The sequence below is a fragment of the Thrips palmi genome, unplaced genomic scaffold (assembly GCF_012932325.1).
Source record: "Thrips palmi isolate BJ-2018 unplaced genomic scaffold, TpBJ-2018v1 HiC_scaffold_17, whole genome shotgun sequence".
NCBI classification, from domain to species: Eukaryota; Metazoa; Arthropoda; class Insecta; order Thysanoptera; family Thripidae; genus Thrips; species Thrips palmi.
Window position 1 is genome coordinate 7,926,256 of NW_023144626.1, and position 27,439 is coordinate 7,953,694.

At 60.1% G+C, this 27,439-nt stretch overlaps 3 protein-coding genes across 3 annotated transcripts; 2 read left to right on the top strand and 1 right to left on the bottom strand.

The window, feature by feature from the left end:
• Positions 1–2,828: 2,828 nt before the first annotated feature.
• Positions 2,829–12,361, top strand: LOC117643743. The gene is made up of 3 exons (XM_034382811.1): positions 2,829–3,335; positions 9,234–9,329; positions 10,726–12,361. Exons 1-3 carry the CDS (start codon positions 2,931–2,933, stop codon positions 11,242–11,244), a joined length of 1,020 nt encoding a protein of 339 aa, XP_034238702.1. The 5' UTR covers positions 2,829–2,930; the 3' UTR covers positions 11,245–12,361.
• Positions 12,362–19,946: 7,585 nt separating this feature from the next.
• Positions 19,947–21,287, top strand: LOC117643442 (gonadal protein gdl). Its single transcript, XM_034382353.1, has 4 exons — positions 19,947–20,203; positions 20,301–20,461; positions 20,542–20,672; positions 20,753–21,287. The coding sequence occupies exons 1-4, from the start codon at positions 20,067–20,069 to the stop codon at positions 20,891–20,893; spliced, it is 570 nt and encodes a 189-aa protein (XP_034238244.1). The 5' UTR covers positions 19,947–20,066; the 3' UTR covers positions 20,894–21,287.
• A 2,995-nt stretch (positions 21,288–24,282) lies between these two features.
• Positions 24,283–26,286, bottom strand: LOC117643990 (cilia- and flagella-associated protein 74-like). The gene is made up of 6 exons (XM_034383177.1): positions 26,063–26,286; positions 25,571–25,700; positions 25,136–25,291; positions 24,733–25,050; positions 24,495–24,651; positions 24,283–24,329 (listed from the first exon to the last, which is right to left on the bottom strand). The coding sequence occupies exons 1-6, from the start codon at positions 26,284–26,286 to the stop codon at positions 24,283–24,285; spliced, it is 1,032 nt and encodes a 343-aa protein (XP_034239068.1).
• Positions 26,287–27,439: the final 1,153 nt, after the last annotated feature.

The following is a 27,439-nucleotide window of genomic DNA, read 5'->3' on the forward strand; positions in this document are numbered from 1 at the left end:
TCCCGCTAAACAGGCGGGCGCAACGGGACTGCCTACTTGCCGGGCGCTCTCCACCAGGACGCCCAGCACGAGCAGCTACGGCCCTGTTTGTGGCCACACCTGTCTCCCAGCAAACTGCGCTTCGGCAGAACGGCGGCTATGGATACAGAAAACGGAGAAGAAATGCTCTCGAAGTCGCAACGCCACCAGTAGTCCCTCCTCAAATTTGTGGCCACAAATAGGGACGCAAAGAAAGACCGAGAAAAGCCGGGAAGAATAATTTCCTGCTGCCACAACGCGTGGCGCGTCTGCAGGAGGGTGCGATCCTAAAACGGTGCCACGTCGCTCTGTCTCTCTCGCACTCATGGGGCGTTCCGTAGGGGTGTGAGAGAGACGAAGAGCTCGGGATCAGCCTGCCGTGGCCGACACCTGTGTCCTCGCGCGACTGCTGCGCCAAACTGCAGCCTTGGTGTGGCACACTGTGCCCCGCCGCTACCCTAACCCTAATCCATCACGGAGCCTTGGCCCCGGCTTACCCCATGTGAATGTGAAGTAGTGTTCGGCGGCTGACCCGTTCGGCTGGGACGTCCCCCTCCCCCCTCCCTCGCAACCCGCCAGCAAGGATGGGGTAGGGGGCTTCCGACGTCCAAACTGCAATTCAGCCGTGCCGTGCCGTGCCGTGCTTTGCAGTGGCGTGCCGTGCCGTGCCGTGCCGTGCTTTGCAGTGGCGTGCCGTGCCGTGCCGTGCCGTGCTTTGCAGTGGCGTGCCGTGCCCGCTGCACCAGACGCCCGAGGCGCATCGCAGCGCAGCGGGGTGACCGCTGCCACGGCTGCGCGGTTGATCACGCAGCGGGCCAGACGGGCGTGAACGGACACGGGGCCAGCGTCTGCATGGCGTCTGGGCCTCGGCCTGGGCCGGCGGCAGCGCGGCGTGCTGGTGTACAGCAGCCGCTTATTTTTACACGCTAGGCTCGGCCAAAAGGCCCAGAAAGGGGGACTTGTCCCGTTTGCACATTCCTGTCCAATTTATCAACGGCCGTCAGTCAAGGGCAGCAGCCTCGCGACTCTGACTCATTTTTACCCGCCATTTATCAGACTGTGACATTTCCCCAGAACGGCGATGTTTCCCTGTTCAAGCAGCGGTGCCAGCGGCACTAGACATGCTTTTCGTTGGTGGGGTCACAAGCTCGGTTCGAATCCTGCTTAGCGACTCTGGAACCCAAAAAGCGTCTGGAGTTTCCGCCACCGGCGTCGGTCTTCTGGCCCACTGTTGGTCGGAGTGGCAAGGCAAGTTTGGCATAGGTAAGGCTCTTGGTCACCGCTCCGTGACGGTCGAGTTAGTGCGATAAGACGATGCCACTCGCGTTACTTTTTCGACTATTTTTATCTGCCCGACAAAAAGAGAAAACGCGCGAAAGAAAACGTATGAGAAAAGACCCGATAATGAACCTCATTATTTTCACCGGGAGATTCGTTTCGTTCTCCTTTTTCTGTAATTTGACGCCCGGCTCGGTCGTGATTTGGCCAATCGATTGTTATGGGCGAGTTATCGAACCTCGATAGGTGTCCCTCCCCCGAAGTGAACCTTCACCTTTTTAATCAGCCGGTACCGGACATGACGCGGGTGGCCTTCGGCCCAATCACCGTAAAGTCGCCCGTTAAAAGCGAAGCGCATCGCTGTCACGTGCACCGGTGGTCCGCCCGCTGTTGGCAGGCTGCCGATTTTCCTCGGAAAATTTGGGTCATGAAGGCCGCATGGAAACGTATGGGCAGGCCGGGCGGGCCGGGCGGGCCGGCGAAGGGGGCCGCGCCGTGCCGTGCCGGGCCTGCAGGGTCGGCTGGGTAAACAGAGTCGCAACAAAACATGCACCGGCCGAGGGCCAGCATGCCGAGGGCCAAGCCAGCAGGAGCCAGCAGCCCACCCGCCGCCTGTGTTTGGGGTGTGTGCAGCGATAGCGCGCCATTCATGAGCCGCGTGATGGATTTTTCGCCCGCATTTTGACCCTTTCGCGACCTTCCGTCGCTACCTCGACCATTTCCGTGCACTATGCTGACAGCGCCAGGGGCGGACCCAGGGTTTGTTCACAGGGGGAGGGTCGTCGTTGGGGAGGGTTTGCCTCACCCAGGCGGACTGTACCGTAGGCTGCCAGACCATGGGTCCTCATGAATGACCTGGGTGCGAGCTTGCTGCAACAGCGTCGAATGACACCAAACCGAGAGAGATTCTATGTTCGGTCATGCTACCTAGTCATAACTGCATCTCTCTCTCTCTCCCCAACATTTCTCTCTTTCTGACCTAATCCCGTTGCGTCTCTCCATCTATCTCCCTGTCTGCCGGCTGACTATGGCCAAGAAGCTCTTAATCACCTCGATTAAGCAAATCAAAGTGAAAACCTGCGAATCACCTATCCTAATGTCACTATCCGAGCCTTTATTTAAGTGGACAACACAGCTAGGCAACGATAGGCGCACTGTGCGTGTGTGGGTGTATATGTAAGTCTGTCTCCGTTTAAGTGTACATGCGCTGTGAATGTGTGTATATATGTGTGTATTGCGTGTACGTATGTGCATTGCGTATGTGTATGTGTGTGTATGTCCCCTGCGCAAGTGTGTGTTTTTGTCGGACACCTTTAGTGCCACGATGAAACCACACAGTGGCAGATAGGCCCCTCCTCTCCTCCTCGCCATGACAGTGTCTAGACTCTGCGGGGCGCGGCGGGGAGGCGGCGGGGAGGCCGGGGCGCGGCGGCGCGGCGGGGCGCGGCGGGGGGCGGCGGGGGCCCACGCGGAGCAGCTGACGGCGGGGGACTTGGTGGGTCCGTGCCTCGGTCGAGCCAGACGAGCTTGACTCGCGATCCGCAGCAGACGCACCGCCGTGCCGCGTTCTCTGCCGCCAGCGCCTCGCCAGCCGAGCGCCCCGCGAACCCGCGAGTGCTTTCACTGTGTTCTGCATGACTACTTCACATCAAGCCGCCACCATGCCCTGCTTCACCAAGTACCTGGAGGGGCTAGTGAAAAGTGTCAACGTGTTCTTCCACGAGCGGACCCGCACCAAGGAGGCGCCGCACCCGATGGGCGCGCTGCCGTCCGCGCAGAGGAAGCCGTCGTCGACGGCGTCCTCGCTGTCGCTCATGTCGGCGTCGCGGCGCTCCAGCCGCAAGCGTCCGCGGAACAGCCTGGACGTGACGTGCTGCACCGGGCGCCGCATCGTGGGCAAGGAGTCCCGCATGGAGACGTCGGCGGCCGCGTCGGCGTCGGCGCCCCGCCTCGCGGAGGAGGCCGCCCCCGGCGTCGGCGTCTTCACCGAGGACGACTTCAGGTGTCCCCCCACCATCGCCTACCCCAAGGCACGAGAGGTGAGTGTCATTCAGTGCCATTGTTTGGAGCAGTGCAGGCGGTGCAGGCACCCCGGTCGCCGCCGTCGAGACGCGCATCCGCGAAGGACTTGGCCGCCACCGCCGCGTTGCGTTTCGGACGCCTCCTCGACGCCGTGCCCATTATTCGCACGTGGGGGTGCGGTCGGGCCGCCGCCGCAAGGCACCATCCTTACGACCGGCCGCCCCGCCCCCCGGCACCGCAGCGCCGCACTTGAGCACCCCGGCGACCTCTAGCTTGCAGCAGCGCGGCGGCGCGGCGGCACGTGCAGAGGGAAGTCCTTGACACTCACTGCATGCACCGCTCTGCTTGGCGCCCGCGGCCGTTGACGGCGTGCTCGTACGGGCCGCCGCAGGGCCGCCCAATCGAGTTCAACACTCCGATCGGGAGTCCGAGTCCGAGTCCGCCGCCGCTGGCCTGCCGGCCGACCCCGTTGCCCGGTTGGCCGCCGGGTTGGCCGCCGGGTTGGCCGCCGGCCCGTCCGCCGCGGGGTCATGGAGGCTGTGCGCGCGTAGCGTGGGGCCTAGTGGGGCCGGCCGGCCGGCCCGGGGCGAGGCCTGAGGGCGCTTGGGCCCGAGGGATTGTCGGGCAGGCCGCGGGGCGCGGGCCGCACGCACCACGCCGTCTTGGCCCGGCACGCCGCGGCACGCCCAGCCTTTGGACTTAGAGGCCTGCGCAGCTCGCAGCTGGCCGGGGCGCGGCGTAGCAGTCCGCTCTAGGCTGCTGTAGGCCCGGCCAGGGGCGCACCGCGCCGCCGGGGCCTCGGTGACAATGGGCCGCCATGCTGCGCGCAGCAACGCGCTGCATGGAAGCTTTCCAGCGCCTATTCTCGGACGGCAAGGCAGTCGGCCCGGTTGGCGGGTGGTCGTCGTGGCACCGCTGGCGCGTGGCGCCGCGTGGCGAGTTTGTAAACACGGTCCACCTTGGCCTGCCAAATGTCACACCGGATCCTTTCTGACGGAAGCGGCGGGGGGCGGCGGGGGGCGGCAGGGGGCGCACGCGGAAGCGGAGCGAAGGCGCCGCTGTTTACCGCAGAGGAGCAGGCCGCGGGGAGACTGACCGCTCGGCCGGCCCTGCCTGGACCATCAAGTGCAGTGCCACCGCGGTATTTGGGGCGCTCCGCTCGCGGGGGCAGCCTGCTAAATACCCTGCTTGCGCAGGCAGAGGCCCCGAGGGCTCCTTTACCTCGAAGGCCCCTTTACCTCGTCAGTTTCTTTGTGCGACCTTATCTCCGAGAACACATATTTAGCGACGTCCCCTCCCTCCACGGCCGCTGCCCCCCCCCCCTTTTCCACCGCGCTGTCCTGCCGGTGCCATGAGGATCGGAATGCCTGCCCGATAATAAGTGTCCCGCCTTCTCAGGCGGAAATCCGCGGCGGACGGGAATGTAGATCAGGCGCGGCGATCGCTGCCCGCCTCATGGCCTGCCTCGCCGCTATCACGCGAAGGGCGCGTGATCAGCGTGATTACCGGGAATCGGCCGAGCCTGCGACGGGCTGGCGGGCTGGGGTTCAAGCACCGGCGAGGGGAATTTTTATTTTCACCGTCGGCAGTGACCCTGCGCTCGGTGCGGGCGCCGGGCAACTTTCCGCGCTCCGTGAACATGCACGCCGCGCGCCCTGAGGGCCGCTTCGGGCTGCCCCGGCCAGTCGCTCCGAGTCGGTCACATTAATGTTGCCGGCATAAGATAGCAGAACACACCCCCAGCCTCGGGGGGTCTCCGGACTCGTGCACTTATATACTTGTTGAGGAGGCGCGGCGCGGCGGGACGTTGACACGGTTGACACGCCGGGCGCCGTGGCTTCGGCTGTCACGATGTGTCCGGTGCGGAGCGCGAAGCGCCAACCGGGCGGTGAGTCAGAGGCCGGCCGGCCGGCGCGAGCTAAGTGTGCTTCGACTGGACTGGCGTCGCGGCGCGTCTGTGTCTCTCGCACCCTTCCGAAGCGCCGCATGAGTGCGAGAGAGACAGCGTCAAGGCGTCGGTTCAGAGCCAGCCGCCGCGGCTGTTGTTGCATAACCGTCCCGGCGCGCGCGGCGTGGCCAGGCCAGGCCAGGCCAGGCCGGCCAGGCGAGACGAGGCGACGTCGCCGTTCCGCCGGAGTCTGGCTCGGGTCACTTTTTCCGCACACCCCCTCCCCCTCCACCTTTCCACCTCTGTGTGTGTGTGTGTGTGTGTGTGTGTGTGTGTGTGTGTGTGTGTGTGTGTGTGTGTGTGTGTTTGCCGAGACCGAGGCGTCGGTGACGTCGCCGCCGCAAAAAAGTGACGTGTGATTGGCGGCGCGGTGCCGCCGACGCTGACGTCACGCGCGGCTCCAGCGAGTGCGGCGCGGTGGTGACGTCGTCGAGGAGCCAGTCAATAGCCAGAAGAAGTACCTCTCGACTCGGCCTCGTCGGCGCCACACTGCAGTAGAGTTTTTTCGCGTTGGCGCTGCTGCGCCGCGGCGCTGCGTTCTTTCTTTCTCCTGATAAGCTTGCATATTCCAGAGCGCCGTGCGACGCGTCGTCGTCGCCCTGATGCATCATGCCGCTGCCATTATCTAGGCACGCGCGGCGGAGCGCGGCGAGGCGGCGCGGTGGGGGAACGGCTAGCTCCACTTGATCGGCGCAGTTCGGCGGCACACCGGAAGGCCGGGTCCGTCACCGGAATCAGGAACACCGCCACTGGAGTGCCGCCTTCGAGGACACGCGGCCAAGGCTGCTGCGGGTCGCGCACCACGTGCGGGTTGCGGGTTCGAATCCCGCCGAGGGCAGGTCGCCGTTTTTGCGCTGCAGCGCCTGCATGCGTCGCTCGTCGCTCCGAAGTACAAGGCGGCCCATATCTAGGTCGGCCTGGGCGTGTTCCCACGGCCACGGATAATAATAACAATATATTTACGGCGCAGGTACTCGCCGCCCGTTGTGACCGCACGTGTCTTGGAATACGTTCGTGTGTGGGTGTGTCGGTGTGTGTGGGTGTGGTTGTTGACGACCAGATATGACCCAGTGTGTGTGTGTTCCCCCTTTTGCCGCGGACCAATTGCGCTGGTCGACTGGGCGCGAGTCAGTGACACGTACACGACACTCACACACACACTCACGCCGTACTCACACTCACTCACACAGACGCGCGTGAAAGTGCCCCTCCCCCTTGCCGCCATTCACTGATTACTACTCCTCCATTGCTAATGCTCCGTTTGTGGAGTCGACTGCGGCAGATTCCGCCTGGGTGGGACGGTCGGACGGCCCCACGGCCGGCCAACGACGAGTGGAGCCCGCCAGAGGCCACAGAGGCCGCGGAGGCCAACTCCTAATTAATAATTGCTCGCAAAACATGTGTCGCCGGGCCCGGCGTCGCGGCCTGACTCCGCGAAGGAGAGCAGAATCGACTTGTCCGGCAGACTGACTCCGAGAGTCGTTTCCGTCGCTCTGTCTCTCTCGCACTCATGGGGCGCCCCGTACAGGCGCGAGAGAGACAGAGCGAGGACTCTCGGAACAAGTCTGCTGCGTCAATAGTCAGAAGCGCGGGCACCCGAAAACCAATTCAAACTTTTTCTCGCACTTGAACCGCCAGGTGCCCGTCCCGTTCTGAGAGGTTGCGCCGTGCGTCAGTTTGGCACTATCTCACTATCTAAAAATACAAAAAAAAAAAATAATGAGTGTCGCATGACGTGGGCCTCGCCCGACGGCCCAAATGTGCAGCGTCGGCCTGTTGGCCAACAAATAGCGCACAATGCCCCGCGGAGATGGAAAGGGGGGGGGGCACTTTCACTCTCGCTCTCGCCCTGGTGTTCGGACGTCATGAAGTGGCCACGCGGCCATGTCACCGACTGCCGCGAGAGGTCGCCGGCGGCGTGCTCCTTCGGCCTGTCTGTGAGTCCGAGCGATTCGTTTTCGTCGCTCTGTCTCTGTCGCACCTGTACGGGACGCCCCGTGAGTGCGAGAGAGACAGAGCGACGAAAACGACTCTCGGAATCGGCCTGCTGGTCCTGAAATAACGTGGCCCCGCCAGGCCAGCCTCACCTAAACGGCTTATCTGTCCGGTGCCGCCGCCGTGGCCTTGCTCCGCCTCTGCCACTCCGTCACTCAATTCGCGAAACCGTCCTCACATTCATCCGGCCGCCCTAAACGCCCTAAGCGGCTCGCCAAAGGGACCGCGTTAACGGCCGCACTGTGGGCACTGGGCGGCAGACTGATAGAGGGTCGTCTCCGTCTCTCTCGCACCCATACAGGACGCAGGGCGACGAAACCGGCTCCCGGACCCCGCCCGCAGGGTCCGCCCTCAACGAGGAGGCACCTCGTTTCGACAAGGGCGAGAGGAGTTTTCCAGATCGCGCTGGTCTTAATCAGCCTCGCTCGCGTCGTGTCGCACTAGTTAATGTCAATGTTAGTCGAGCTGAGTCACGGACCACAGGGCGGCGGGTGGCGGGCAGGGGGCAGGCTGGACGCCGGCTACCCGGGGCCCGGGGCACACGCTGCGTCGCGGCGACTGCGTACTGATGAAGGTCGCCGTCCGGCCCCGCCAACCGAAAGCCCTTGCCGACCCAAGGACCCCCTGCCCTGCCTCCCCGTCCCGCCCCTACCGGCCGGCGGACCACTGGCAGGGCGGACCACTGGCAGGGCAGACCACTGGCAGGGCAGACCCCTGGCAGAGCGATCCCGATCACCAATGTGATAGCGTTTGCAAAGGAGGTCGTTATGTAACCGTCAGTCTGCGCCGAATCTACCCCCCCCCCCCTCCCCCCGTGGAGGCCCAAGGCGCGGCGCCATATTACCGTGGTGTGACTCGAAGATTACCTGCTGGGCTTATATATGAAAACACTTGCTGCAGTGGTGCGAGACAGGTGGTGCAACAATACGCCTCTGCAGGGCGGCGGCAGCGCGGCCGCCAGCCCCGCCAGCCCCGCCAGGGCCACAGGTTCAATGTGTTTGATAATAGCGGCGATATCTCCGCGACGTCCTTATTGAAGGTGGAGTGTCACCGCCACCGGTTCGCTCTGGCTGCCCGGCCGCGCATTCCCGCGTCTCCCGCCGCGTCATCCTCCCTTCAGAGTGACACTGTTCATGGGCCCGCCAAGAGTAGGTCTGTCTCTCTCGCACCTGTGTCACACGTTCGGTTCGAGTCCTGTTTAGCGACTCCGGAGCTGAAAACGCGTCTAGAGTTTTGGCCGCCTCCACCAGTCTTCTGGCCCACTGTCCCCGTCCGAAGCTGTTATTGGTGCCACCGGACTGCAGCTTGTTTTCAGCCCCTCGCCGCGATAAGGCGGGGAATCAAGTTGTCAAAAAAGGCGGCGCGATTTTTGTTTGTAACGCACCTTGGGCCGTGTGGCATGGCGCTGGCTGCCCCCCCCCCCCTTTCCTCCTCTTCCTCCTCTCCGGTGCGAGATAAGATACCGCGCGGCGCGTTGATTTGAATTCGCCCGCCGTCCCCTCGCACGGTGTGGAGCCTCACGGTGTGGTGCACCGTCATCATGAACGGATGGAACAAAAGGCGATGCTATCTAGCCGCCTTATCGGCAGGAATGCGCAAGAACGGCGAGTAGCTTCCCCCTTTTTCTGCTTCGTGGCCCGTCGGACCGCCACACCGTCGGACCGTCGGACCGTCACGTGTCGCGGTGCACCCCGCGTCCTCGCTATCGAAAGAGGATTCGATGCTTTGATGGATCGACTCGAGGTGTCGTCTGGGTCGCCCAAGCCGAAGGGCTAAGGACCCGGCGGGCGGATTGAACAAGCCGTCCGAAGAAGCGGCCGAAAAAAAAATTATCGAACGACAATTCGACAACAAAAGATTAGCTCCTGGCGCCCGACGCGATAAGAAAAATACGCAGTGTGCCTCATTCGTTTTCGGCACTGACCACCCCACCGAACCCTCCACTAACCGTGCCTTGTTTTGCCTGTTGCAGGGCTCACTGTACTCCATGCTCCTCGTCGACCTCAAGGGCCACAACAGCCTGCACGCCAAGAGTCACCGCCTGGCCTGGGTCCAGCACAATATTCCGGTGAGCATCGCTGGTTACTCCCGTCAAAAGCAATAGTGATGGCAATAGCAATAGCAATGGGAATAGCAGTGGAGAGAGCAATAGCAATGGAAATAGCAATGGAAATAGCAATGACGATAGCAATATAGCAACTGCCGACTTCCTTGCTCGGAGCGCCTGGCAGGTAGGCCAGCGCGGGACACGGATGCAGCGGTGCTGCCTGCCTCGCAGGCGCTCTTGCCGCCGCGCGCTCAACCAGAGGAAGGAGCCAGAGCTCCTTTTTACGGTGCCTCCGAAACGGCTCGATACCAACCACGTGACCGCACCAATGACTTCCTCGCGCGAAGCGCAATCCATTGGCCCCCTGATGCGTCTGATTCGAGGTCAATTCGAGGACCACTCTGCCCCGCACGAGTCCGGCGCCAAACATGGGCGATTCCCTCCCGGTCTCCCAGTGTGGCGCCGCTTGCCGGTATGCGGCACGGCCGGCACAGAGTGGGCCAGAAGACCGGTGGAGGCGGCCAAAACTCTAGACGCGTTTTGAGCTCCAGAGTCGCTAAATGGGACTCGAACCGAACGTGTGACCCCACCAATGGATAGCTCTTCGAACGAGGAATCCATTGGAATGGTCACAGTTCGGTTCGAGTCCTGTTCAGCGACTCTCGAGCTCAAAACGCGTCTAGAGTTTTGGCCGCCTCCACCGGTCTTCTGGCCCACTGTGCGGCATGGCGGCGGTCGCATTGCTGGCCGGCCAGCGACACGGGCGTGCGCCGCGCCGCCGCGCCCCGGCGAGCCACGCATCGCACTGCACCGCACCGCACCGCACCGCGAGCAGCTAGTTACGGTCATTACTTTCGCCGATTGGCGGTGGCACACTGGAGGCGCGGCAGGCCGACGGCACGCCGACGACGCCCCGCGCGTGCCGCGCCGCCGCGCCGCGTCCTCGCATAGCAACAGCCACTCGGGGTGATAAGCCGGGCAGATCGAGTGGCGATCGGAATGCGTGGCCGCCGTGCTCGCCGGCCGGCCGGACGATATCGGCCGTTCACGCGCGGAAAGGAAACACGCGTCTTGTCTTTGGTCGAAAGTTCGAAAAAAAAAGCCCTGGCGGACGGGAAGGGCAGACGCAAATCCTGCGCGGATTTGCGAAAAAATAACACTCGTCTCAAATCGCGGGTTTACTTTTTTTGTTTTGCTTTAATCGCGCGACCTTTTTATCTGCGATGCCTCTTGAGCTTCTTCGAGGAACGGTCGGATTAGGCAGGCATCAATGAGAGAGAGAGAGAAATCGAAATACTGAATGATGGGGTACTCTGAAACAAAGTAGTGGGTCCTAATGGGAATGAAAAACTAGGAGAGTGGTGCCAACGCCCCAAAGAGCCTCGAGTGTGCTGACGTTCCCTTTCTGTTGTTGCAGGGCGCCGCCTTCGCTCGCGGTGACATCTCCGCCGGGTCCGTGTGCACGCCGTACCGGCCGCCGTGCTGCCGCCGCAACTCCATGCACGTCCTGGTGCTGGTGTTCGAGCAGCAGCGCGGCGCCACGCTGCGCGACGTGAGCCCCGTGTTCGCCGAGGACTGCCTGCGCCTGTCCACCTGGCTGTCGCGCTTCGGCTCCACGGCGCGCCGCATGGTGGTGTGCGAGGAGTTCCGCGCGCACGTCGAGCGCTCCGCCAGCGCGGCCGGCGACTCGAGCGACTCGGACGCCTGCTCGGCCAGCAGCGTGGAGCTCACCACCACCACCGTGTCCTTCCACAAGCTCGAGTCCCCCAAGAGGCCCAAGACGGCCGCCACCGCCTTCGTGTTCAGCGAGCAGAACGGCTGGGTGCCGGTGTCCGCCAGCAGCCTGGCCAGCAGCCTGGCCGAGAGGAAGGGGCGGCCGCTGGAGTCGCCCTGCGTGTCGCCCAAGGAGTCCGTCAAGAGGATCAAGGTGTTCTAGGCCCGGCCCGCCGGCCCGACGCCACGTCTCTACCACATCAGTATTCTCTGCGGTCTGGCGGCCGCCCCGCCCAGCGCCCCGCTGCCCTGCGGCCGGGGACTTGGGGCCGGGGGCCGGGCCAGAGTTCGCGGACTCTGGGTGGCAACGGCCCAGCTCAGTTGGACCAGCCCAGTTGGACCAGCCCAGCCCGGCCGGCCTGCCGCTGCCGCGGTGCCGCGGTGCAGCGCGTCCACGCGTCCTCGACGTCCCGTCAAGGAATCGACCGCTGGACAGACTCGCCGTCAAAGTGATATGCCAATCTAGTCCCGACGACGCGAGCGGATTCGACAGCCACCTCGTTCGCAGCGTCATTTTGTATTTCGTTTTTTCTTAGAAGGTGTATGATCTTGCCCTGTCACCTCGCCACGAGGGTGAATGAAGCCGATAGCCCCCCCTTAAGTTTTTGCACCTGCTCTTGTCCTGTAGCTGATAGTGCAGAGGATTCATCACTCCGTGCACGCCGTGCAAAAAAAAAATGTTTGTTTTAAGCAATCTTTTCTTGATCTTTTTGTGACACTCCACCGAGCTTTCTCGTTTCATAGAAAGTCGTGAATGGCTAGCGACCGCATTAAAAGAAAAAGCATTGTCTTATTACTTCCCCAATCGGCTTTGTATTTTTTGGGCGTTGCGCTAATCTACTGTTGGTTCTCCTTGATATCCTTGGCCTCTCCAAAAGCTCTCCAACTAAATCTGAGACTACTTTATCTTTTATCTACTTAAAACTCGTACTGATCTCGTCACTGATGCGTGCCATAGGATGTTGGTAAAGGACTGAGAATGAGAGCCAACGCGCAAAACTGAGCTATTTTTAATGTTGTATTTAATGAGAGGGACAACGGTCACTCGTGCCTGAACTACGTTCCTATACATTTGTATCACGAGCCAATACGTATTTATTTTCTTGCCAATTGTGTATTTTTGTGATTGTGTGTGTTTTTGTACAAACGAGCATTTTCTCATCAGTATTAAGTTAATTCATATCCATGAAATTCTATGACATTTTTTTTCATACCTTTGTAAGTAAAATTTGACAATGACGTATGCAGAATAATAAAACAAATTCTGTAGAACAATTAAACCCAACGTTCTTCTTTTTTAACCCCCTGTCTACTCAATACAAAGAGGCGACTGAACAGAGAATAATCAGAGTATTAAAAGAAAAACTCGACTACATACCCAAAAAAAGAAAAGAAAAAAAAAAGATGCACTTTATTGAAAAACAAAAACAAGAGGAATAAAAAGAACAGGATAAGAGCCAATTGGCATCCATCCGGTCACGCGGCTAGCCTCGCTCGCCGTCTCGCTCGTCGAAGCCGACCGAGTTAAGGCGGCACAGCTGGCGATCCGCGACTGTAGTGACTGTGGTGGTGACCCCGGCCATCTCCAATCGGGGACGCCATCTGCACTGCGCGACGATGCACGCGGCGCAGTCGTTTCGAAACCGAAAACCGAAAATGATTCACAGAAAAGTGCGGCGCGCTCGGCAGTAACACTCATTGGCGCGTGGCCTTCGACGTGGCCCTCAGGGTCGCCGCCACGCCACGCCGCCACGCCACGCGGCAATCGGCCCATCGGGCCCATCGCGTCCCATCGCGGGGAATGCAGATGAGGCGTATTATCTAGCTGCGTGTTTCTCGTGTGTATCGGTCGCGGCGTGAGCGGAGCCGGCGCCGAGGGCTCAAGCAGATCCCCGCCAAGGCGGCCCGCCCGGCCCGGCACGCATCTCTCCCTCCCGATCAGCACGGCCTGCCGGGCCTGCCGGGCCTGCCCCGATAGCTTCACTTCGGGCCCCACGCCCCCACGCACCGCGGTGATAGCCAGCGACACGCCAACAGCGCCTGCCGCCTGCCTCACCCGTGGTCCAACCCTGCCTCACCCGTGGTCCAACCCTGCCTCACCCGTGGTCCAACCCTGCCTCACCCGTGGCCCAACCCTGCCTCACCCGTGGCCCAACCCTGCCTCACCCGTGGTCCAACCCTGCCTCACCCGTGGCCCAACCCTGCCTCACCCGTGGTCCAACCCTGCCTCACCCGTGGTCCAACCCTGCCTCACCCGTGGTCCAACCCTGCCTCACCCGTGGTCCAACCCTGCCTCACCCGTGGTCCAACCCGCCGCACTTTCACTTCACTTCCACGTTTTGACGTGTGGGGATCAGCGGCGTGCGGGAGGGGGGGGGGTCATGACCCCCTCCCCCCTTTTGGCCTCTTGACAGCCACCTGTAAGGTAGGCAAATTGCGTCACAATCCCCCTGTAAGCAGGCAAAAAGCATGGCCCGATTCCCCCCTCCCTTTTCAAAATTTCTGCGCACGCCACTGGTGGAGATGACGGCTGCAGTCGACTCTCGGAAAACCTCGTCTCGACATTCCGTCCAGCTTGTTACGGCTCAGAAAACTTGGTTAAGTTCGGCACTTGGTCCGTGGGCATACCTGACTGCTGTCACGTCCCCGACGGAGGCTGTCGGCCTGCCTGAACTCAACTCAGGTCACGCTCAGGCCGGCCGGCAGGAGCGGCACAGGAGGGGCTGCAGGCAGGGGACACGAAGTTGTGTGCGGAAAGCAAAAGAAATCTGGAAAATCTAACGCGGCGCACTGGTAAAACTGAAGCGCAGTTTTATTCTTCATTCAAGCATACAACTACTTGAAGACTCTACGCTTGACGATGAAAATCAGATTCAAATTTAGATAGGTGGGAGAGGGACGAAATGGAGAACTACGCTTGAAGAAAGGCGTAGAAGTATACGCTTCAGTTGTACCAGTGTGGTATTTCACAACCAAGGGTTTGTTCTTGCGGGAAAACATAAAATGGCTTGAATAGTCGGTGCGAGTCATATCCGTCATCCACCAGCTTCGGCTTACTACAGACAGGTGAAGATAGAGCCGCAGCGCTAAAACGCACGAATCATCGAGCCTGTGTCAGACAGACAGTCAGTCTTAGTCAGTCAGCAAAACCCTAGAGGCAGTGTTTTGCAAGAACCAGAGCGACGCGTCTCATGACTTGTTTAGGGGCCGCGGGCTGCAAAACGTGAGTGTGCTACCGCCCGACAGTGTGAGTGGGTGTGAGTGCGACTGGGTGTGAGTGCGTGCGTGAGTGTGTGAGTGCGTGTGTGAGTGCAACCCCCGACACGCAGAGAAAGCAACGCGAAGCAAAACGCATGTGACTAACCCCTTCACGTGGTCCGCAGGTGTTGTTGACGAAAAGCGGCCGGACGTATTATTGCAGCTGGGGAGAGGGGGCACGCTCTCTCTCTCTCTCTCTCTCTCTCTCTCTCTCTCTCTCTCTCTCTCTCTCTCTCTCACACACACACACACACACACACTGCAGACCACGGCCGCTTCCGTCCCGAACACGCTTCGGGGCGGTGCGCGATGCACGGCCAAGCGAATCGCGGCCGCCCATTGGTCGTCCGCGGCGAGGCGAGCCTCCACCGTAAAACGGCCTCTGTCAATGGCATCAATGGGCAGTGCAGCGGCTTAGGGCCAAGTATTTGCCAGGGAGGGAAGTACGTAAACACCGAGGCGATTTATTGATGCCTCCGTATCGAGTCGTAAAGATACCGACCGGCCGGTGTCGCTATGCTTCTCTCTGCGCATTTTTTCAATCACCCCGCCCACCGTTTTAATTGCAAAATAATAATGCGATCGATTCGTGAATGGCGCGGTGGGGCGCCTCCACCGGTCTTCTGGCAAATCCACTGTGGGGCGTCCCGCTCGACGCGTTGCAGTGGGTGGGTGCGAAGTACAGCCAGCTGAGTGTGTGCGTCACGTCAGCACGCCGCCCCTGCCGATCTGAGCCGAAACGTAGATTCTGAAGAGTCGTTTTCGTCGCTCTGTCTCTGTCGCACTCACGGGGCGTTCCATAAGGGTGCAAAATCGGGCGACCGGCTCCAAGAAATTAAAAATTTCTTTCTCAGATTAGAGGAGGGGTCAGGTTTCAGGATCAAGGGCGGCCGAGTGACGCGCGACGCGAAGCCGAGCCGAGCCGAGCCAGGGAAGGCGTATCGTGGTGATAACCGCTTCGCGCTCAAAGCTGAAAGTGAAAATAGGGCCATTTCCCGTGCGCCATGCACGTCACTGCGCTTCCGAGCAGTGGGGGCGCAGTCAAGCTTGGTTGAAATAGTGAACAACAACCAATAAAACAGCGGGAAAGGGTTGATTTTGAGGGGTCAACGAGTCAAATCTGAACAGGGCAATCGCACCCCACCTAGGGGGCAGTGAGTGGAGTGGACCGCTTCGGGCTCTCCGTCTGCATGCCCGCTTAGTTTAGAAGCGAAGACAATAAGTCATTTGCGACAGATTCGGTCAAGACTCCACTTTTCCACAGAGCTTCCACTTGGAGTCTAGAAAAGGCGCGCAGCTAGTGGAGAAATTGCCCGAATGTTCCGCGCCATTCTTCTCGCGCTGTTTAGCTGCGGACTAATTCCGCACACGACGTTTCGTCGCGCTGTCTCTCTCCCCATGAGCCCCATGAGCGCGAGAGAGAGACAGAGAAACGAAAGCGTTTTTCGGAATGGCTCTGCGGGCCGATTAATTGCCGTGATGACAAGCCCCTCATTGGTGGCGCGAAGGCGGTTCTATCTGGCCCCGTGGCACTTGCTGGTCCCACAGTCGCCCCGCCCCGCCCCGCGACCGCACCCCCGGCCGGCGGCGCGGCCACCCCACAACGGTCACCTGATGATGCTGGCGCATTCTCTCGCACTCGCGGCTCGATCGCGGTCCGCGGCGCGTCCCGTTGGCGCGCGAGAGAGACAGAGCGCCCCAATTAGAGCACACTCATTTTTAATCCGGCCGCCGCAACGCGAAACGCGGCGAGACGATCGGATTCTGCATTCCCTCGTCGGCGATAGTGTCTTTCTGGGTAGCGGGCCGCGCCGCCGCCATCTGCGTCCACGCCGTCCACGCACGGCCGCGGTCTGCAGACTCATTCCGAGAGTCGTTTTCGTCGCTCTGTCTCCCTCGCACTCAGGAGGCGTCCCGTGTAGGTGCGAGAGAGACAGAGCGGCGACAACGACTCTCGGAATGAGTCTGCTGCTGCATCTCGGCATCGGCTAGCTCGCAGGGGTTCGCGGCCACTCTGCCAGCCAGCCAGCCAGCCGCACCGAACCCAAAATGACTAAACGGGTTCGGAGCGGCTTCCCAGAAAGACGCGGTTGAAGGGGTCATCGGCGCGCGCGGTGCCGCGTGGTGCATTCCCGAGTTCAGCCACCCTGGAGCGCGCGGCGGGGCGGGGCGGGGCGGGGCGGGGCGGGGCGGAGTTCCGTTCTGCGAAGGGCCGCCACACCACCGTCAAATTGGACAAACGCGCGGACACGTCATGGCGGGCGTGCAGCAGGTGGGGTCTATTTCGGTGCCGGAAGGGAATAGCTGCTCTTTGTCGCGGGTCGGTGCCCCGCGTATCGCCACCCTTCACCAGGCCACCCGCCCCGCCTGCCCCGCCCGCGCCCCCGCCTCGCCCTCGCCCCCGCCAGCCGAGTCGACCCGGGTCACACCGTCACACAGTGAGCTGCACGCCGAAGCCCTGACTGTTCCCACTTGCAGGCGGAAACAATGCTTTTTCACATCACTTTTGCAGTGGGTGGAGTGCTAAATCTCTGACGGGTAGGGTCAAACACGTGCGATGCCTCGTGCGGACTCGGTGATGCACTGCACTGCAAGTGCACCCACCCGTCCGTCATGCCTCAGTAGAGCACATGTCGGGCACGCGGGTCAAACGCTTCGCGCCGCAAATGCTGAAATCGTCTTAGACTTTACTCCGAAACGGCGGTCGAGGAGAGCCATTTTTCGCTGCGAGAGTGCCGAACTGTTGCTAGGCAGGGCATCGGGGTGCGGCCAGGCCGAAGCCAGGCGGCGAGCAGAGCTTGGTTTGGTTTGGCAGGGGCACCATGGCGACGTCGCCAAGGCGTCACCTCGTGGTCGTGGCTTCTAGACCATGCTCCACTGGAAAATAAATCTTGAGAAGGATAAATTGACCCGCTGTGCGCCATAGATTCCCCCCCCCGTAATTTTATCACCTAAAAAAGAAGTGTTTTTGGTGTCGACACGATGATTCATACGTTGAACTGCTTGGTCTACGACGCAGGTGTGCCGCAGAACAAAGTGCCTCCTTTTCGGCAGTGTGCGCACGGCAGCGTGCACGGGCGCTGCTTCGCTGCACGGCGGTTTTTGTGGCGAGACGCTTCGCGATAAAGAATCGCGCCCTGGTCTGCCCTGGGCCTACACTACATGATGGACAATCAAACCCCCATGGGCGGGATGGGTCCCGGTGGGCCCCACGCCTCGTGACTCAGCCTGAGTCAGCTGGCGACCCACTGTCGCTGCAGTCACAGGCAGCACCCCGAGCGGCAAACCACTTCAATTTAAACAATGCACACTTCATTAACATCTTCCCAAGGGGAAATCACTGTGAATTTCAGTATACAAATTCAATGAATTTCAGTTGAATTTTAATGAATTTCAGGCAAAATCCTTTGAATTTTGAGAAGAATTTTAACAAATTTTGATGAATTTCAATGAATTTTATTAAATTTTACAAGGTTGATGAATTTTGGTGTACAAATTTGGCGGGGGTTACTTCCCGTTTCGGCAAAAATTCAGGAGAGTCCACCGTAGTTCGCTCGGGTGTGTTTCGAGGAAATTTCACATAATAAAAAGGAAATGGTGCAATCATTGCAGGAACGTAGTTTTTCTGCGCAACACCTTAAGGTTCGTGTTTGCAAAATTGCAGATTTTTTTTAGTATTTTTTCCCGCTGGGGTGAACCAGACTGGGCTGGGCTAGGCACTGGGTCGTTGTTCTGAGCTTTCCTTGACAACGCCATGCCGATGCCCGGGCCGCGATAGGCCTGCTAGCTCGGCCCTTGGCTCGGCCTAGCACTACTTGACTTGCCAAAACGCGCCTCGCCTTCCTTGACTCTGAAAGCCTCAAGGGGCGTGTGCCACGCGGTGCCCGTGAGTGCGAGAGAGACAGAGCGACGATGTTCGGAACCGCGCCGCAGCGCGCGAGGACAAACGAATTTCAAATGGTCGACCTCCCGACTCCAACAGCCTGGTCCTGGTGCGTCGCGCAGCCTCGCGGCGCCGCAGGTTGAATTACCTCCTTCTTGAAGCGTATTTTGCCACGCGCCGAAAAGAGAAACGTTGACACAGAAAATAAGGGAAATGACGCTGCGCTCGGCCCGTACGGCACGCGCCCAGGAAAAGGCGCAAAACAAACAAACAACGGAGTAAGTCGCACGCTCGGGGCTTTCCTATATCGTGATTCCTACTGCTCGGGGTCCATTTTATGCCGTTGCTCGTAATCTGGTCGATCTTCTCTGAATCGGATGTAACGGCTCGCTGGCGCGGACTTCCCTCGGGCTACAACGCATATAGGTGCACACGCGCGGCCCGCTGTGTGATGAGGTGGGGACAGTTGCACCCCTCGGGCTGAACACACAAAAAAATCGTCTTATCACCATTTTCGGTTTTTGGTGTCCCATGCATGATTTTCCTCTGTCACTATCGCTTTGTCTCATTTTTTTTCTCGAAGCCATGGAAGACGATATTATCAGTGCTGACTGTACAGGGTTTTAGTTCTGACAAAGTAGCGTGTTGCCGAACAAACGCCCTATGGACTCTAAGCCAGATAAAGGAGTACTTCACTGCATGAGACGGAAATTAATTTTAAATTTTTGAAGCACTTTTTCTGACGTATGGTACAGCGGTAGCCACACAGTGTTCTGATAAAAGTTTGACATTGTAGCATGACTACGGGGGTGGTGCAAGTTTTTTGCACCGTTGAGTGGGTGATAGAACCAAACATGACTTCGGCAAAAGTCGCCAAAAAAAGGCGATCGGGTCCACGAAGTCATCACTTATCGACCCAATTCGGCGTTGATTACAGAAAAGAGGTAAACAGAAATATGCTCTGCTTGCGGTTTGCCTTTGGGTCCGCAAAGTGGCGTGTGACCGGCCGAAGCAAATCTTCGCTTGAGCATGAGAAACTCGTTAGATTGACTCCGCGCTCCCCGTCTACGCCACCGCGAAATACTGATGTCTGCTCGATAGTCTAATTGGCGGTAATCAAGGCATTATTACGGGACCGTTGGTCGACTGATTCGGCAGCCACACCGTGGGGGCCGCCGCCACCACTGCTTTGATTCGCTCCAATATAGTGGCGGGCCTATCGTCTGGCGGTTCTGGCGGTCGCACACTGAAAGGGGCAGCGGATAGGTTAACGGCTGCAACGGAGAGATGTCTGCCGCCGGCGCTCTCGTCTCTGCAATTCGTTTGCCAGGCGAAAGTGGCAGGCAGGGCGCGCGATCCACCATGTAGTACTCACTCGGGTCGGGACAAATTGGTTGCTTGTTGGGACGGCACGGCTCGGCTCGGCACGGCACGGCGGAATGTTCCGCAGTAAACAAGGTCTTTAACCTTTCCAGGCGGCATTTCAGCAAAAAGCCGGGCCTTCCGTCAGAAAGAAATTGACATTCGCCCACTGACACCCTACTGACTGTTTGAAAGGCCGACGGTGCCGAACAACCATTTAGCAGGGAAGCCTTCGGTCGGTGAGTGGACAACAGACCGATTGCCAGAAGCGCGGTCCATTCAAACACAGCGCCATGCCGCGCCTCCTGCCATTGGCTGGGAGTGAGCTGTGGAGAACCAATGAGAAGCAGGCGTGCAAATAAGACCCCACAGTCGGCCACGTTATCGGCAGAGACATGTCACCTTAAATCTAGACCAAAACATCAAAACATTACGAAAGTTGGTTATGTTCTACACCTGAAAGTATGTCAACTTTGTGAAAAATGGTCGTTGCTCTTTCAAACAAAATGGAAATCTCCGAAGAAGTGACAGCAGAAGCTCCTTTGGTGTCAGACGAAGATGGAGTCAAATACGCCTTCTTTTTGGAAAAGCTAAACACTATGCTTTCAGAGATTCCCAAGTATTGTCTATTTCTGACAGCATTGTCTTTGAAATTGAATTCTTTAGAACTCACCATCAGATTTTACAACATGTGATATCAATTTTTCATTTTACAGGAAGTATCAGAAAAAAATTTCTCCAGAGCTTTGCTCTAACTTGGCACAATGTTTAACAAACAGTATCAACTTTGAAATAGTCAAAGGTTTGATGGATATTCAGCATGTAACTGAGAAATACCTCATTCATTTGAGACTAAAAGTTACAAATAAACAGCAAGGTAAGTGTGTGTGAATTTTATTTGGCCAGGAACCTTTTGTGGCTACACGACATCCAATGCGCACATTGTTTTTTAAATAGCGGAAACCACAAAGGCATTAGAAGGAGCATCCATTTATGAACATGACACTATCCGTGCTGCGATGGCTGCCAAACACAGGAAACAGCTTGTTGACGTTGACATGAAATTAGTGAAACAACTTGATACAAAGGCAAGATCGTTTGACCATAGTTATTTTACTTTGTTTGAGCGTCTAATATGAAGTAAAAATTATTGTTTTGAAATTTTCAGGTTGCTGAACAGCAAGAAACTCTTCAGCAGGCTGGTTTTCCAGGCTTTTTTGTTACCATGAATAGTTCTGAGATTAAAGTTCAAATGTTCTTACTAGATTTCATTTTAAGATTAAGTAAGATGAATGTACCTGGTTCCTGATCTCTCTCCAAAATGTATATATGTATATGATTTATTAATTATGTCTGTCTGTACGACTGAATCAATTCACAACAGCCATTCCATTGTGTTTATATAAAGACATCAATTAATTTAAGCCTGTCTGAAAGTTGTTTCCCTCTATCAGTGTTTTAGCACGTATAATTGAGAATGGTTGTTTTGTTTGTTTTTTAATTGTTTTAAACAATTTGTTTTCCTTTTTTTTTTCAAATTATCTGTGATCCCACCAGTAGAAAAATACTTGGACTGTCATCATTTTTATTTTAAAATCAATTGCAATTACACATGTCTCTTCTTTCTTGTTTTGTATATTTGTACATTGTTTTGTCATCAAGAGTTAAATAAAATTATTTGTTTAAAAAAATATTGTAATGTCTTATTGTTGTTTGTTTTTTCAGCCCTTATTTTTCTTTATGAGAGGAGAAGGCAGTGCCTAACTGATGTATAGAACATGCTCAACTAATATTGAGTAAACCACAAGCACTATTCAATTTTGCTGTTCGGGACTGGGAGTATGCAGTGCAAAGACATGCTGAGCGGTCCTTTATTTTGGCAAGGAACAACAGCTCGTGCCGGGGCCGGGAGGGCCGGGCTGGTCCAAGGCGTCCAGCGTACCGGTCTGCTGCTCTTGCAAGGGGCTGAGGTTTCCAAAACACGTGAACCGCCGGGCAGTGCAGGCGTTGCTGGCGTTGCTGCCGCCACCGAGGCGCAGCTCCAGGACGGCCAAGTACTGCCTGGAGAAGGAGGGCGGTGCGAAGCGCACGCCGAGGCAGAGCTGCTCCCCTGGCGCCACCGAGACTACGCGGCCGGGCTCCGGCACCACGACGAAGCAGTGCACGGCCCCGCCCAGCGGCACCAGGGCCTCGCAGCGCCGCACGGCGGCCTGCTCCGACAAGGTCATGGCCTTGGACAGCTTGGGCGCGACCGAGGACTCCGCGGTGGAAGCGCCCTCCTCGTCGTGGAGGCCGTGGGTCCCGACGCGAGGCCCCAGGTCGAACTCGGCCAGGCTGGCGACGGTCATGTCCAGGGCGGCGGAGCAGGTGTTGCGTATCTGCGAACATCGAGTCGGTGCTCATTGGGTCCTCACGCTGGCCGTTGGTTCCCTCCCGACGCTCACGCCGCTCACCTGGATGGTGGCCACGTCGGGCCGGTCCGGCGCCGCGATGCCGCCTTGCTGCCGGCGCGGCCGCCGGCGCGCGCTCAGCCTCACCGCCCTGGCGTCCGGCACGACGCGGTACTGCGCCTCCACCGCGGTGCCGCTCAGCCGTACGGAGGCCGCGCCGGCGGCGACGTCGTCGGCCTCGTACTGCAGCCGCAGCACCCGCACCACCTGCTGCAGCAGGGTAGCGATCAGTCTCCCACTGCGGCCCAGACCCTGTCCGCGACCACGGACACACACGTGACGGTCAGCTGCAGGAGCCGCCGTCGTCGAGGGCCACGTCGTCCTCCGCGTCGAGCTCGACCTCGGGGGGCAGGTCGTCGTCGTACACGTTGCGGAAGTGCACTCCGGAAGGGCCCGCGCCGTCGTCGCGGTGCTGCGTCTCCAACGCGGCCGCCCTCAGGCGTGCCGCCATCCCGGCCATGCGGAAGTTGTCCACGGCGCGGCGCAGCAGGTGGTCCCGGCGCGCCGCCTCGGCGCCGACGTCGTGTAGGGCGTCCTCTTGCACGGCGTCCGCGGCGTCCGCGACGGGGACGTACACGCCCCTCTTGGGCCGGTGCACCAGGCCGAACTCGACGGCCCAGCGCAGGGCACTGCTCACATCCCTCTTGACCCAGGGCGCGCGCACGTGGTACACCCGCCGGATGTAGCGCACCACGTCCTTGGGCCGCGCGCCCGCCGCCCCCGCGCCCTCCTCCGAGCTGACGAGGTGGCGCACGGCGCTCAGCACCATCTCGGACGTCTGCGGCGGCGGCACGCGCACGGTCCTCCGCCCGTTCGGCTTCATGCCGACGGACGCCCGCCCCTGCCCGAGGAGCTCGGGGTGGTGGCGAGAGGGACGAGGGTTGCCATGACGACGGGGCAGTGCAGTGCCTCTGTCGCGACCCCACATTCCACATTCCACACCGCAGCAGATCATTAATGCCCCCCATTTTCGCTTGCAAAAGTCGCGCCAGGAAAACAAACTGAAATGCCGGGACTTGAACTCGAACACGCATTCTCGTGATCAGAGATAGGGGAGAGAAATACCCTTACGTGCCTCGCTCTGCTCGCGCGTCGGGGCGAAGGTGACCGTCAGCCTCATCTGGTGGCCGGGGGGCAGGCACACCGGTGCCACCGGCCAGGAGAAGGCGTCCTGGACGTCCTGGAGCGGCGCGGGCTGCACGCGCAGCCAGGACGCCGACGCGTTGTCCAGGACCACGTCGCGACTCGCACTGCAGCCCACGGCCACGGCGTCGAACGCCACGGCCTGCGACACGGGGAGCAGCGAGGCGGGCTCCGCGCGGCACTGCGCCAGCACCGGGATCGACTCCCGTCGCCTGCGGATGGGTGTCTATGAGTTGACCTACCCCTCATGTAAATTACCCAATAGAAATAATGAATCGAGATATTTCTATATCTATTCCTTGTTTCTAGTGGGTAGAACTCAGTGAGAGGTAGGTCAAAACTGATCCACCCTGGTGCGGATGAAAGAGAGTGCGTGTTGCGGACTCTGGTCCCATTCGGCGGGGACAAAAAGTGTGATTGAACGTGCATAATGCTTTAGTGGACCGGTCGCCGGGGAAAAAGAGGGGGGGGGGGCAGACGGCACAACGCACGCGGGGTTATCCAAGAGTTGACACTGCCGACCGACTGCCGTTACGGATCGCGGCGTGACGTCTCCTGGAGATACGTCACGATGACGTCGGTGGCGGCAATGCCAGGCAATGCAGCGCCGCGGCCCTACCGCCGCGGCCGCCGCCGGGCCGCCGTAGGGGCGCCAGTGACCCGTGTGCCAATGTTTATTTTGCACGAGCGGCGGGGCGGCGCCGGCACCGCACAGAGGCGAAAAAAGTGACGGACGGGAACTGCGCGGCACCGATTATCGGAATCAGAAAGTGTGTAAACAAAGCACAACTATCGGGTCTGCGAACGAGTGCAGGGAAGTCACGAGAAAGGGGGGGGATGATCCACTTTTGGCAAGCTTCGTGAACTGACGTCGTTTACGCCCTTAATGGGCAAAATTTTAATGCCTTTGATTCACCAGTGTAGCATTTGCTCCCACCATTGGTCGTGTTCGGCGAGCCTAGTCTCCGCCTCGCAAACGATGCTGACTTCCCGCGTCTCGCCGTAGTCGTCCTGGAAACAACAACAATTTGTTGAGGACATGGGGAGGGCTGGTTTTGTTGTTGTTTGGTCGCGGCGTCTGGCCATGAGGAAGCCCACCTGTGCGTCAGAGTCGCCGGGTCGCGGCAGGAACAGCAGCACCACTCTGAGGCACTAAAATAGCAACGCAACAAGGAAGATTCGTCGCATTAGTTGACAAACTGCTGAGTTGCGTGGCCTGCGGTGGTGCGGGCCGGGCCGGGCCGGGCGGGCCGAGCCGGCAGAGTGTGGCGAGCTTGTGTCGGGCCCGAAACGGCATACGATCATGTGTGGCCTAGCCCGTAGTGGTAATGGTAATGGTCGCGCCGCAGGTGGAGTGCGTTGGGATGCCTGCCTCACGGCGTACCTGGCCGCGAACGAGCGAGCCGGCCGGAGGGATGACTTGCAGGTAGTCGGGGGACTCGAAGGAGAACTGGGCCTCGGCGGCGGCGCAGGTCTACGCACATCGAGCACGGCAGAGAGAACTTCAGTGACTCAGTCATGGCGGTCGCGGCGTGGCGCTCCTTTAGATGTTCACCATGGTGATGTCGGCGGTGGCGTGCGCGCCGACAGACGTCGTCGGGAAGGTCACCCGGTGCGCCGAAAGCTGCAGCCTGGGCACCAGGACGTCGGCGGTGACCTGCACGGAGCAGGCGGAGGACGCCATGCTGGTCTTGCTCTTGGACCGGCGGCCGTGGAGGCGAGCCGACCGCGCCGCCAGCCCTAGGACCGTGTCTACGTCAAGGAGGAACTCACGGCGGCCCTCGGCGCCGACCGGGCTGTAGACAACCTTCAGGTCCACCACTTCGCCGGGCCGCAGCTTGCCGAAGCCTCCGCCAGGCTCGACGCGGACGTCCTGCAAGCCGGAAAGGCCCAGATTATCATGGCTCAAGTCCATCACATATTGCTTTTGTTAAAACTTCGGAGGAGTCGACGCGCACCTCGGGAATGTTGACGAAGCCGTACTCCTGCGCCATGAGAGAGCGGTTGGCGAGCTTCAACGAGGCCGTGGCCGTGCTCACGCCGGAGAGCACGTGGCCGAGCTGCAGATTGGCGGGGCGTATCTCCAGCGCGGGGGGCGACACAGCGACCAGCACCTCCAACACAAGGCGTTCCAATCACTCCGACACGTAACCACACTGTCTTTGCCGAGCCGGCGATCGTGTCACAGTGGGCCAGAAAAGACCGGTGGAGGCGGTCAAAACCCAAGACGCACTCGAACCGAACGTGTTGCCCCATCAATGGATTCCTCATCCGAAAGCAATGTATAGGTGGGGTCACGCCTTCGGTTCTAGTCCCAATCAGCGACTCTGGAACTCAAAACGCGCGGGCTGCCTCCACCGGTCTTCTGGCTCACTGTGCGTATCCTCCTGTACCTGCACGCAGAGCACGCCATGTCCACCGAGGCCGCGCACGGCCTTGGTGAGCGGGGCCACCTGCACGCCGAACTGCGTGACCCTCGACAGCCGGCAGGTGAACCTCTGTGCATCACGGGAGAAGGACTGTCTGTGAAGGGAAAGCAGGGCCGCGTGGCAGCAGGCTTCATTCCCAAACGGCTTCGTCGCTCTGTCTCTCTCGCACTCGCACCAGCCGCGCGAAGAGTCCACGAGTGCGAGAGAGGCAGAGCGGGGAAGTCCCGATCCGCCTCGGAATGAACGTGCAGCGGCCACCACGGGCACTCCTTGACGAGCTGCCCGTCTGGCTGGTCTGGCTGCAGACTGATTCCGAGAGTCGTTCTCGTCGCTCTGTCTCTCTCGCAGTCATACGGGACGCTCTGTGAGTGCGAGAGAGACAGAGTGACAGTAACGACTCTCGGAATGAGTCTGCTGCTGCACCGCGTGATTAGGCGGCGGTAAGGCACCACGCACCTGGCGCACAGGTGCAGCTGCACGCGGCGGCGCTCGCCGGGCCGCAGCCTGAGCGCGCCGGGCTTGACGGCGACGTGCCTCCGCAGCTCGCGCGGCGCCGACACGACCAGCGAGACGGCGACGCGGCCGCGGTTGGAGACCACGAAGCCCGTCGTGTAGGACAGGCCGGGGCAGCACACGCCCAGCACCACCGCCACGGGGTCCACCGCCAGCCACACCGGCATCTGGAGCAACAGCACAGCAGGTTGATTCCGACCACTGCTTCGTCGCTCTGTCTCTGTCGCCCCCTAAGGACCACCCCATGAGTGCGAGAGAGACAGCGACGAAAGCACTGTTCGGTCAGCAGGACCGCGAGCATCACGTCGTGTTGCTTCGATTACGTCGCCGTAGAGGAGGCGGTCCAGCTTCTCGCGGCGCGCCTGGCCGACGTCCGCGCCGTGGAGGCCGGCGCCGGCCGCGCACTCGGTGCTCGCGGCGCCCGCCTTGCAGGCCGTCTTCATGAAGTGCAGCCGCGCCGAGGAGCGCGCCACGCGGTCCGTGAGAGGCGTCGACGGCGAGGGCGCGGCGCTTCCGACACTTGCAGTGCTGTGGCCGGCACCGCGAGAGGCGGACGGCGAGGAGGCGGTGGGAGGGCCCAACCCCCGCCGCGAGGCCAAGGACTCCGCGTCGCCGGACTCCGCCGGGCCGGGCGTGCCCGGCAGGGCCGCGGGCACGGGGGTCGCCGCGGAGGGAAGCACGTCGCCACCGCCGTGGGTCTATAAAAACGAGAATCACTTCTGCGAATCGCGGCCAATGGGTGCACATCGCATCGCGGCAGGTTTGAATGGGCATTTTTATCTGACCGGCGGTCTCGGCCCCACGGGTGGCCGCAGGCGGGCGGGCTGTCGGATTCCGGGGATGGCGGCGTTGACGGCTACGTGCTCGGCAGAACGGCGTGCCTCGGCGCGCAGTGACAGGGAGCTCCGCGGCCGCACGGGGGACGCGTTGGACCTCAGCGAGGGCAGGGACAGCCTGAAGACCAATCCATTTAGAGCGCGGTCAAGGGGCGGACTTTGTGGAGAAATCCTGAGCCTCACCTGGAGGACATGATGGAGTCCGCAGGCGTGGCCCTGGCCAGGGAGGGCGGCGGCGCGCCGATCCGCAAAGGCAGCAGCGACCGGCGGCGCGCTGGCTGCGGCGCGCTGCTGGCCGTGCACACCGACAGCGTGGACGCGAAGCCCTCACTGCGCGTGCTGGGCGGCAGGCTCGCCGCGGACGCCAAGGACAGCGTCGAGGCCACGTACGTGCCACTGGCCCTGCTGGCCCTGCTGGCCCTGCTGGTGGGTGCTGACGGAGCGAGCCCTGCCGGCTGGTTCAGTCGCAGCCCCGGCCTCGTCA

Coding starts and splice junctions, on each gene's coding strand:
- LOC117643990 (XM_034383177.1), bottom strand. CDS start 26,286: ATGCCGGTGTGGCTGGCGGTGGACCCCGTGGCGGTGGTGCTGGGCGTG. Junction 25,292..25,570: donor ATGGCGTGCTCTGCGTGCAG/GTACAGGAGGAT, acceptor CTTGTGTTGGAG/GTGCTGGTCGCTGTGTCGCC. Junction 24,652..24,732: donor CCACCGCCGACATCACCATG/GTGAACATCTAA, acceptor CGATGTGCGTAG/ACCTGCGCCGCCGCCGAGGC.
- LOC117643442 (XM_034382353.1), top strand. CDS start 20,067: ATGGTCGTTGCTCTTTCAAACAAAATGGAAATCTCCGAAGAAGTGACA. Junction 20,462..20,541: donor AGTTACAAATAAACAGCAAG/GTAAGTGTGTGT, acceptor TTTTTTAAATAG/CGGAAACCACAAAGGCATTA. Junction 20,673..20,752: donor TGAAACAACTTGATACAAAG/GCAAGATCGTTT, acceptor TGAAATTTTCAG/GTTGCTGAACAGCAAGAAAC.
- LOC117643743 (XM_034382811.1), top strand. CDS start 2,931: ATGACTACTTCACATCAAGCCGCCACCATGCCCTGCTTCACCAAGTAC. Junction 3,336..9,233: donor CCTACCCCAAGGCACGAGAG/GTGAGTGTCATT, acceptor TGCCTGTTGCAG/GGCTCACTGTACTCCATGCT. Junction 9,330..10,725: donor GGGTCCAGCACAATATTCCG/GTGAGCATCGCT, acceptor CTGTTGTTGCAG/GGCGCCGCCTTCGCTCGCGG.